Source organism: Aethalodelphis obliquidens, unplaced genomic scaffold (assembly GCF_003676395.1).
Source record: "Aethalodelphis obliquidens isolate GAN/ISIS:26980383/991018 unplaced genomic scaffold, ASM367639v1 scaffold26, whole genome shotgun sequence".
NCBI lineage: Eukaryota > Metazoa > Chordata > Mammalia > Artiodactyla > Delphinidae > Aethalodelphis > Aethalodelphis obliquidens.
The window spans coordinates 14886437-14898704 of NW_020837970.1; the positions used below are offsets into that span (position 1 = coordinate 14886437).

At 36.4% G+C, this 12268-nt stretch overlaps 1 protein-coding gene across 3 annotated transcripts in view; it reads left to right on the plus strand.

The window, feature by feature from the left end:
- The window catches only part of PIAS1 (protein inhibitor of activated STAT 1), a 128422-nt gene that overhangs the window by 110084 nt on the left and 6070 nt on the right, over positions 1-12268 (plus strand). For 2 of the 3 annotated variants that reach the window (XR_003436418.1, XM_027123430.1), the window contains exons 9-12: positions 4796-4956; positions 6693-6823; positions 7546-7726; positions 11518-11660. Coding sequence is in view for 2 of the 3 variants with exons in the window: in XM_027123430.1 (XP_026979231.1) it covers positions 4796-4956; positions 6693-6823; positions 7546-7726; positions 11518-11660 (616 nt within the window). In the remaining variant the exon portion in view is untranslated. Of the gene's footprint in view, positions 1-4795; positions 4957-6692; positions 6824-7545; positions 7727-9731; positions 9906-11517; positions 11661-12268 lie in introns of those variants that run through there. The other variant, XM_027123431.1, reaches the window with a different exon arrangement.

Here is a 12268-nt window from a genome sequence, read left to right on the forward strand (position 1 = left end):
TATATCTAAGTAGGGTATTTTCTCTTGAAGTATCATCAGTTACTATTATGTTATAGTAAGGTTAATGGCATTAGAAAACGTATTTGCTAGTTGTTTTCTAAGTGTTTATTTGCGAATGATGCAAATATCCACCCCATCCTATAAAGGGAAAAGGGGGATTTGTAATTACAGGATGAAGATGTTCAAAGCTCAGCTTCTTTTCTGAAGTTAGAGAATTCAGTGTCCATTCATAGATAAGTATTTAGAATTTAGTGATTGTTTTTAAAAATCAGGAGTATGAGGGTCATATAACAATTACTTTGTAATTCTTTGAAGCAAGACATCTGTGTGATGGCTAATAAACTGCATTTGAAATTGAACTTATGCTTTCGTATACTTATTTGTAAACGTCCTTCCTGTGCCATTCATGTAGCAGTGTTCCTTAAAAATTCTGTAGGTACACTTGTCAGCGTGGCTGATCATATAAGGGCTTGAGAGTTGCTCTCCCAACGAAAAGATGAACTGACAGCTGGAAATTATAGGGCTAAAGTTATGTGAGGTGACCGTCTTTGGAGAATAACTGCTTTTCATAGTATAAGTTCTACAGCCTATGGCTTGGATTCTTAAACAATCTTTGTTTCTTCTTTTTTTTTTGTAACATCTTTATTGGGGTATAATTGCTTTACAATGGTGTGTTAGTTTCTGCTTTATAACAAAGTGAATCAGTTATACATATACATATGTTCCCATATCTCTTCCCTCTTGCATCTCCCTCCCTCCCACCCTCCCTATCCCACCCCTCCAGGTGGTCACAAAGCACCGAGCCAATATCCCTGTGCCATGCAGCTGCTTCCCACTAGCTATCTACCTTAAGTTTGTTAGTGTATATATGTCCATGCCTCTCTCTCGCCCTGTCACAGCTCACCCTTCCCCCTCCCCATATCCTCAAGTCCGTTCTCCAGTATGTCTGTGTCTTTATTCCTGTCTTACCCCTAGGATCTTCATGACATTTTTTTTCTTAAATTCCATATATATGTGTTAGCATACGGTATTTGTCTTTCTCTTTCTGACTTACTTCACTCTGTATGACAGACTCTAGGTCTATCCACCTCATTACAAATAGCTCAATTTCATTTCTTTTTATGGCTGAGTAATATTCCATTGTATATATGTGCCACATCTTCTTTATCCATTCATCCGATGATGGGCACTTAGGTTGTTTCCATCTCCGGGCTATTGTAAATAGAGCTGCAATGAACATTTTGGTACATGACTCTTTTTGAATTTTGGTTTTCTCAGGGTATATGCCCAGTAGTGGGATTGCTGGGTCATATGGTAGTTCTATTTGGAGTTTTTTAAGGAACCTCCATACTGTTCTCCACAGTGGCTGAACCAATTCACATTCTCACCAGCAGTGCAAGAGTGTTCCCTTTTCTCCACACCCTCTCCAGCATTTATCGTTTCTAGATTTTTTGATGATGGCCATTCTGACTGGTGTGAGATGATATCTCATTGTAGTTTTGATCTGCATTTCTCTAATGATTAATGATGTTGCGCATTCTCTCATGTGTTTGTTGGCAGTCTGTATATCTTCTTTGGAGAAATGTCTATTTAGGTCTTCTGCCCATTTTTGGATTGGGTTGTTTGTTTTTTTGTTATTGAGCTGCATGAGCTGCTTGTAAATTTTGGAGATTAATCCTTTGTCGGTTGCTTCATTTGCAAATATTTTCTCCCATTCTGAGGGTTGTCTTTTGGTCTTGTTTATGGTTTCCTTTGCTGTGCAAAAGCTTTTAAGTTTCATTAGGTCCCATTTGTTTATTTTTGTTTTTATTTCCATTTCTCTAGGAGGTGGGTCAAAAAGGATCTTGCTGTGATTTATGTCATAGAGTGTTCTGCCTATGTTTTCCTCTAAGAGTTTAATAGTATCTGGCCTTACATTTAGGTCTTTAATCCATTTTGAGCTTATTTTTGTGTATGATGTTAGGGAGTGATCTAATCTCATACTTCTACGTGTAGCTGTCCTGTTTTCCCAGCACCACTTACTGAAGAGGCTGTCCTTTCTCCACTGTACATTCCTGCCTCCTTTATCAAAGATAAGGTGACCATATGTGCGTAGGTTTATCTCTGGGCTTTCTGTCCTGTTCCATTGATCTATATTTCTGTTTTTGTGCCAGTACCATACTGTCTTTTTTGTGTGTGTGTGGTTTTTTTTTTTCATCTTTATTGGAGCATAATTGCTTTACAATGGTGTGTTAGTTTCTGCTTTATAACAAAGTGAATCAGTTATACATATACATATGTTCCCATATCTCTTCCCCTCTTGCGTCTCCCTCCCTCCCTCCCACCCTCCCTATCCCACCCCTCCAGGCGATCACAAAGCACTGAGCTGATCTCCCTGTGTCTTGATTACTGTAGCTTTATAGTATAGTCTGAAGTCAGGGAGCCTGATTCCTCCAGCTCCGTTTTTCGTTCTCAAGATTGCTTTGGCTATTCGGGGTCTTTTGTGTTTCCATACAAATTGTGAAATTTTTTGTCGTAGTTCTGTGAAAAATGCCAGTGGTAGTTTGATAGGGATTGCATTGAATTGGTAGATTGCTTTGGGTAGTAGAGTCATTCTCACAATGTTGATTCTTCCAATCCAAGAACATGGTATATCTCTCCATCTATTTGTATCATCTTTAATTTCTTTCATCAGTGTCTTATAATTTTCTGCATACAGGTCTTTTGTCTCCTTAGGTAGGTTTATTCCTAGATATTTTATTCTTTTTGTTGCATTGGTAAATGAGAGTGTTTTCTTGATTTCATTTTCAGATTTTTCATCATTAGTGTATAGGAATGCTAGAGATTTCTGTGCATTAATTTTGTATCCTGCTACGTTACCAAATTCATTGATTAGCTCTGGTAGTTTTCTGGTAGCATCTTTAGGATTCTCTATGTATAGTATCATGTCATCTGCAAAGAGTGACAGCTTTACTTCTTCTTTTCCGATTTGGATTCCTTTTATTTCCTTTTCTTCTCTGATTGCTGTGGCTGAAACTTCCAAAACTATGTTGAATAAGAGTGGTGAGAGTGGGCAACCTTGTCTTGTTCCTGACCTTAGTGGAAATGCTTTCAGTTTTTCACCATTGAGGACGATGTTGGCTGTGGGTTTGTCATATATGGCCTTTATTATGTTGAGGGAAGTTTCCTCTATGCCTACTTTCTGCAGGGTTTTTATCATAAATGGGTGTTGAATTTTGTCAAAAGCTTTCTCTGCATCTATTGAGATGATCACATGGTTTTTCTCCTTCAATTTGTTAATATGGCGTATCACATTGATTGATTTGCGTATATTGAAGAATCCTTGCATTCCTGGAATAAACCCCACTTGATCATGGTGTATGATCCTTTTAATGTGCTGTCGAATTCTGTTTGCTAGTATTTTGTTGGGGATTTTTTCATCTGTGTTCATCAGTGATATTGGCCTGTAGTTTTCTTTCTTTGTGACATCCTTGTCAGGTTTTGGTATCAGGGTGATGGTGGCCTTGTAGAATGAGTTTGGGAGTCCTCCTGTCCATACTTCTGATACTGTAAACTGGCATTACTCCCTCAAGTTGATGACACATTCTGGGTCCTTTTTTATTCTTCATCACTACATCCTGTTGAAGTAAGAAGGAAACCATGTTACTTCAGAGATAGAAAAAGAGGCCCAGCAAGGTTAAGTGCCTTTCCTAGAGGCACAGTAAATCACTGGTATGAGAACAATAATTTAGGGCCCCAAATGACAGTTAATTTCCTTGGTAGACTAGGAAATTACACATTTCCGTGAAGTCCTCCTAAGCCAAGAATCTTTTCCTCTTTTTTTCCTCACTTAACTCATATCCTTTCCAAGGCCTTATGTTTTTCAAGCTCACAAACATGTGGAAGATCTTTTCCTGATATTGAGCAAAAAGTGTGGTTACTGAAAGTAGGTGACTTCTATACTATATGGCCATTGTGACCTACGGGGACCCCACAGTGGTTATCCAGCTGTACTGTACGAAGTGTGTTCCATGCAAGGAGGGCATGATATGGTAGCTCCCTGGGCAGATCTTTGGACAGCTTCTCTGCTTTGGTCCAAAGCTGGCATTTCAGGGACCAGATGAAACAGATTTCATTGTTCATAGGACAGACTCAACCTATGTCAGCATAAGCACTATTTGCAGGGCAAGAAGAGCAAGTCTCGTAACATGCTAGAGATGCTAGAGGTCCAGAGGTGTTTGCTGAATTGCCTGTGATGGTGCCCAGTGAGGGAAGAGAGTGCACACACCTGGGTTTCTTCTCAGAGCTGCTCTTTGGCAATTATGCCAGGCATTGTGGGGAATGCTTATTCTGTTCTGACCTCTGAATTACAATCAACCTGATATCTTAATGAGAGTATCTGTATCTTGAGCATTTAATAAGGCATTCCTTTTTCCTTTCCCAATACCTAGTAAAGTGGTTCTTAACTTTTTTGGATTAGGGACTACTCTAAGAATTTGGTGAAAGCACTTTCCCCGGAAAAGTGCACACACTTACAAGATTTTGCATGTAATTTCAAGGGGTTCATAGTTCTTTCCCCTAAACGCAGATCTGTAAGCTGTGGATTGAGGGTAAATAACCTCTGCTGTAACTTTCCATAGTCCCTCTATTTTAATATCCAAAGAAATATTGTAATTTTTAACCGGTAGATGTTTCACAGAAAATGTGTTAAAAGTAAACAGAATACGCTTTAAATTGGAATACATACACTTTGTGTTTCAGGAAAAATTTTGTATAACAGTTGTCTAACATTTACTTTTGTCTCCCTTTTTCAAAGCTTGGTAAAATGCGGTTGACAATTCCATGTCGGGCCCTTACATGTTCTCATCTGCAGTGTTTTGATGCAACTCTTTATATTCAGATGAATGAGAAAAAACCAACTTGGGTTTGCCCTGTCTGTGATAAGAAGGCTCCGTATGAACACCTTATTATTGATGGGTATGTCAATTTAAAGTTTTTCCTTGTACTTCAAAGTAACCATCTATTATTGGTTTTGTTATCCAGCACGTTTGGGATTAAAATTCTATAGGTAGTGTTTCCTGAGTTATATATTTTTAGGATTTTCATGACTGTAAAGTCAGTAGTTTTCTAAGTAATTAATATTGTGAACATTTTTCCTTTTTAACTTTATGTCCCCTTGTTTTGAAAATGTGTGCCTTACTGTCAGTGCCTCCTGACATTTACCATTTTAAAGCACCAATGGTTCTAAGTAGGATGTACTTACACCTTTTCCTAACATGAATCCATCTATCCCTCGACATGCATTTTGGAGAGAGACCATTTTGGAGAGAGAATGAAAGGATTGTGAAACTCTGGTTAACCTAATTGACCAGAAATTGGTGTGTTTTTGGAGATTTCCTGGTGCTTCAGTTGTGGGCCAGCATACCTACTCCCTACCTTACGGGCTCCTAAAACTGATCAACACACTGAACAGCAGCTCTCTTTGTTTTTTTGTTTTCTCTAAAATACTTGTCTTTGTCTTTCTTCTCCACCTATAGCATCACAACAGTCAATTATTTTTTTAACACTCTGATGTTTTATCTGTCCTTCCAAACATCTTCGAATATCCCTTTCACTTTTCTCCTATTCTCTAGCCTCCTTTTTTTCTGTTTTGCTGCCGAACAAAGATAAATTGTGAAAAGAAGGATCTTCTTGAGATTTCCTGTACTCTTTAGAAAAATGCTTAATACAACTTACCTATAATATTTGAGAAAACATAGAAGCCTGAAGGTATAACATAAGGAATGGAATACATTTAGCGATAGAAGTGTAATCCAGAGCTTGAAAGATGTCAGACCAGTCATATGGGGAGAAGTACACATGTAACTTAAATGTTTGATTTTTCAGAGATGTCAGTGATCACTAATAAATCAGAATTGAGTAATATTTTACCAACTCTGTATATTATGTAACTCTAGATGCCTGCATCAATTGGGATTATTCTTTCTTACTATAAAAGCCACACATACACACACACCCCTAAAGAAAAATTGGAAACATACGAAAGTAAAAAGCTGTTATGTTATTTTCTGATTTTTTTCCCCATATTTGTGATTATACAGTATTAGTATTTTTTATCCTTTGGTTTTATTTAACATTACAACCTGAGAATTTGATCATTAATTTTACACATTTTTGAAAATCTCATTTTTTAATATCTACATGGTAATTATCAAGAAGCTTTAACTTTCAATACATATTTTTGCATGTATTTCTTCAGTTATCAAATAAGATGTGCTTATTGTAGGCAATTTGGATTATGTTGAAAAGTATAAAGAAAAAGAATAAATATCCACAATGTCACCACTGAGAGATAAGCACTATTTATATACCACTCACACAGAATTTTATTTTTAAAATATAGAGTTTTCTTTTCTTGGCCTCTTCACACTTTCTGTGAACATATATTTCCCCCCATATTATTAAAAAATATCTTTGGAAACCTCATTTTTCATGGTTACATAATATTTTCTTGCATACAGGTACCATAATTTAAGTAACTATTCTCCTATTTAGCCCTAGATTTTGAGAACAAATATACCTTGTCTGTTACACTTTCTTTCTCATTTATACTTGTACAAAACATAGAAGGTCTGAATGTTTTTTGAATAGTAATAATTCTAATTGGCCTTACTTTAGAATGTGATATTCAAAGGACAAATTGTTTTTTATAGCTTGTTTATGGAAATCCTGAAGTACTGCACAGATTGTGATGAAATACAGTTTAAGGAGGATGGCTCTTGGGCACCTATGAGATCAAAAAAGGAAGTACAGGAAGTTTCTGCCTCTTACAATGGGGTTGACGGTGAGTGTTAGTTTTCTAAAAGAGTGGGGGCAGTCTCCCTGTTGTTGTAAAGCCTTGGTTTTCAATATTAAAACACATAAAATTTTTAAGAATACTCAGCAGTTTATGGATAGCTCAGTAACTCTTATTAAATTATTGATTAAATGTTCAGAAGTATTGAAACTCTAAATTCACTTTCTGCCAGCTTTTAAAATTTTGTGGTATAAGATTTCAGAATAACATAATCTAATAAGTTATTTGTAAAGTCATGCTTTTGAAATGGTATCCTTTTAAATTTTTTACAGACTTGGTACAGGTTAGTGAATGTTCTTTTTTCACTTACATCTTTTTCCTGGCTTTTTTAGTATGTTTTTGCTGGAAGGAAACTATGACTTTTTAAAAACTTTACTGTAACGTCTCTCAGTATATCAGGTATTGTACAGGTAAACGTGTGTAGTATATAGTGTTTGCCCTCAGACTACTTTTATTCTGAGGTGGACATATATTTTGATTGTTTGCCCTAATTCAGAATTGTTTTTCAAAAAAATCCTTTAACAACCGATAATAAATAATAGTTTTAAGCTTAGGGGAACAGAGCCACTGTTGCTTTTGTATTCTTGGACCCTAGCAATATACTGTAACTGATAAAGTCTAAGCTACAACTGATAATCTAATCCATAGGCTGAGAAAAGGAGAGATGTTACAGGTCTTTTTTGCCTTGTGTTTCAATCATTCCCACACAGGATGCTTGAGCTCCACATTAGAGCACCAAGTGGCTTCTCATCACCAGTCCTCAAATAAAAGTAAGAAAGTAGAGGTGATTGACCTAACCATAGACAGTTCATCTGATGAAGAGGAGGAAGAGCCATCTGCCAAGAGAACCTGCCCTTCTCTCTCTCCCACATCACCACTAAGTAATAAAGGGTAAGTGCTGAGATCTTAAAAAAAAAAACAACAACTCATTGTGAAAGTTAATTTTGCAAATAGGATTAAAAGATCTGCTAAATAAAATGATTGTAAAACTTAACTTAGTAATCAGAGAATAGGTGGAATTTTTCTCAGGTGTGTTTCTTAAGGGGTTGGAATAATGCATTAAAGGGGTCACTTGGATATGGTCTTCATCATACCAAAAGATGATTCTAGCACAGTGGTTCTCAAACTTGGGTATACATCAGTATCACCTGAAGGGCTTATTAAAACACATTGCTTCCCTAGCCCCCATGTCTGATTCAGGAATAGGAACTGAGAAAATGTGTATTTCTAATAAGTTCCCAGGTGATCCTAATGCTGGTCATAGGATTTAAAATATTTAGTCAAACTGGAAAATGTGTGCTGTAAAATTAACCCTAAGTTGAGTGTTTCAAGCAGAAAGCAGAGAAAGTCCAGATGAATGCTTTAAACCTGCCTCAGAATGTATAAGACTGGCAATGAAAGAAGTGTAGGACTTAAGTTGCAGTACACAATGCTTTATGTTTTGCAGACTCATTTCCCATACTTTCCATTAGTCTCATATCAGTAATAATGTACCTTGGTTATGCTTCATGTCACTTCATGAAACACTGTTACCTACTTTATGTAAAACACGCTGTGCTAAACATGGGTGATTATTAATAAAGTAAGTAAGTACAGTCCCAACCTTAAAGAGTTAACATTTTGTAGAGGATGGTAAAACAAGTAGCTGACTCTAGCTGTACTCTTAAACAGACTGTTAGTCTTATGAGACACTTCGGGGATTCTCAGCAAAAGACTTCATGTTTTTCTAAGGCACAGTTGTAGCACACCAAAGGTAAATCTAGAAATCCACGTGTGACCCCTTTTAGGTATGTATCAGGAGAGTTATGTGGCCTGATGTAATTGAATAGGAGCTATTCAGAAAATCTTCCAGCAAACTGTAGTGCCTCAAGGAAGAATGTAAGTGAGGAAGGGAAAGTCTGCAGAAAGCATTGTTACAGATTTCAAGGTTAAAGAGGGAAAGTAAACACCAGACCAAGAGCAGGCACTTCTGTGCTTGGAGTCAAATTATTTCCAAGCTTGATCTTGTTTGATGAGATAAAAAGATCTTCTATTTGAGTATATTTGTAGTTACTTGAAAGATGAAGTTGCAACAGTAAAAGAGCACAATTGTGATAAATGTGGCTCCTCTCTCATTAGAGGACTTTGGCTATTTCAGGAATCTTTATAGTACAACCAGACATATGACGCAGGTTGGTATTTTCACTCTAGAGTAGCTTATTTTATCATAGAGACAGAAATAAAAGACATTAAAAGCAGTATCATTATTCTATACAAAATGAATATTTAAACACTAATTCTGCTTTACATCCTACTTTATGAACATTCACCTCTGATGAAAGCCTACATTGATGGCTGTTATCCAACAAGCCCGACCGTATTATTATACCAGCTTCTTTCTTAAATCTGAGTTGTGGGTGGGGGGCGGGGAGGGAAGAAGAGTCAAATTAGCAAAAGCTGGCGTAGTTAGAGCAAATGTCTGTAGAATTTTGATTCTAAGATATTTTATGTTTTATATATATTTTTAAATGGTATATTTAACATAGCATGACCAAAACATATCATTTTATTACTTTAAATGCCATAAAACAGCACCTTAAAATACATTTCATAAATCTGGGTATATAAATACTTTATGGATTAAATGCATCATTATATATACGTTAGTTCTGCTCTTTAGTATATTGATAGTAGTCATACATATGTAAACACTTTTCCTTAAAGGAAACTTTCTGAGTGTTTAGAAATCTAATTTTTCTTCTTTGAATATTTGCTTTGCTGTTTCTCCAGAAATAGTTTGTTTATTATGTTTGGGAAATTACATTAGATGCATTAACTACTTCCTGAGCTTCCCAGTGACTAATTGAACCCAGATAGAGTATTTGCTAATGCCAGACCTCTCTCTCTTGATTTTCAGATAAAAACAAGCAACCTGAAGGTTTATGACATTTTTAGAAGAACAGCACCATATTCAGCACAAGTGACCATTTTTCAGTAATGACTAGCCAATAAATAGAAACCTATACCCAGCATATTGTATTTGTTGTTATTGTGCAGTGTGAAGGTGGAAATGCATTTTAGAATATTATCATAAAATTGAAAGAGAAGGAGCCAGCCAGGAATTAGAAAGAGGCAAAGATTAGTAAATGTAAAACATCTTGCTGTCTTCAGCTGCTGAGTGTTCATCCAGAAATTACCTTTGCTGTTTGGTATACCAAGATGTTTTCAGAGACTAGCATTTCAACTCCTTTTGTCTCTCTTGTAATCCCTTAGGTATTGTCAGAGGAGATAGCTAATGGAAAATGGTACTTTCTATAGATGTAAGAGGTTTAGTTAAGTTTTCATTAGACAAAACATTTTTATGAGGTGGATGAGAACATATTTTATGCTTCATATCCCATTCATAAAAATATGGTAGAAGGTCATAACTAGAACTCTATTCCTGGAAATCCAACCTTGGCATCTTTTGAAATATTTTTTACCATTGAAATTGCATCTCCATACCCTGAGGACTTTACATGAAGTTTTAAAAGCAAAAGACAGCCTGTTTCTACCTTCTTTTCTCTTTATTTTCTATAACTTATATGTCTATTAGCCTTTTGTATGGTTGGGATAGCATATGGCCCTTATGTTTTCACTCAGGACTATTAGAATTCTTTTTTCAAAATCATTTTAATTCTTCCTTTTCTTTTTTCCTTTATTTCTCCCTCTTTTTGCTTTTCCCTGATTTTTGGTAAAGAAAAAAAGATTTAACTACTCAGCTACTTAAACATTTCACTCTGTTCTTCCAGAATCCCTCTCTTTGTTCTTTTTTTCTTTTTCCATTTATACTATTCTCCCTTTAAAAACGCTGTACCACCTGTTCATTATGGAGCATCTTTTTTTTTTTTTGCGGTACGCGGGCCTCTCACTGTTGTGGCCTCTCCTGTTGTGGAGCACAGGCTCCGGACGCGCAGGCTCAGCGGCCATGGCTCACGGGCCCAGCCGCTCCGTGGCATGCGGGATCCTCCCAGACCGGGGCACGAACCCGTGTCCTCTGCATCGACAGGCGGACTCTCAACCACTGCGCCACCAGGGAAACCCCTATGGAGCATCTTTACTCCTTGTCTTGCTGCCTTCGTTCATTCAGCAGGCCTTTTATGTAAATAGCGTGATAATGACTGTGCCGGGCATTGAATATACCAAGATAAACAGTACCTAGTTTTTATTCTCATAAATCTTACAAGTCTGAGGGCCACTGTTAACTCCTCACTGCTCAGATTGCTGCATTCCCCTAGTCTTGTTATATGTGTTTTCTTTGCAAGGATTTACCTAAACTTTTTACTAGCCAGCACTCTAGTGCTTATTTTTTAAAGGTTTCAGAATTTTGTCTGCTGTAGATACTTTTCACTCATATTCCATTGAATTGGCTCAGCCATGCCTTCCCCCTGCATTCTGAAAGTGTAGATGACGTCGTTCCAAAGACAACATGTGATTTATGAATGTTGGATACCATTGCGTCCATCTTTTTCCCTGTAGCCTCTGAAAGATGCTATTAAGTATACAAATTATTTCCTAATAATTATGGTAGTCTAAATTATATATTGCTTTACTTGTCTTTTGTTTTAATTTCCAGCACAAAAACTAGGACTCATTGTGAGATGCAACCCTTTTTAAAAGTTCAACTGACTCATGAAAATTTCGCAAACCTTTTCTTCTTCTAGCATATTAAGTCTTCCACATCAAGCATCTCCAGTGTCCCGCACCCCAAGCCTCCCTGCTGTAGACACAAGCTATATTAACACATCCCTCATCCAAGACTACAGACATCCTTTCCACATGACACCCATGCCTTATGACTTGCAAGGTGAGTCACCGGTTCTTCTGTGTCGTCACATAGCATTGTGAATGCCTTTGATCTATATAGTCTTCTTCTGGGCAAGTATAAGAAAGGTTGAAAGATTAGGAAAAGAAGGGTTGGATCTAGGAAACTGGGAGAAATATACACTGTGGTCATAAATAAATACAGACTCAGTTCCTTGTTCATAGCCAGTGTTTTACTACCAGTGTTTTACTACCAGTGGTAAAAACAGTGTAATGATCTTTAGGTTTTGTGTGCTTCAAAGTAGTCTGCAGGTTGTTTTTTAATGACTTCCAATATGTTGCTTTAAATTTTGATATTTATGACAATTATTTTTTGTTCCGTGAATCCAGTTATAATGCAGCAGGCATTGTGGGTAGCTATGTCATATTGTATTTTAGATAATGCAGAATTGAAACATTGGAAAGCTTTAATTTTTATTCCGGTGAACCTGATTCTTCTTTTTGAAAGTAATTTGAAATGTCAGTATACTCATTTCTACGATGTACTTTGAGTTCATAATAATCATTTACATTATCAAAAAGAATTACTAGTTCTCATTATGTTTGTAATTTAATAATTTGTACATTAGCCATATTATCTGAGAACACTTT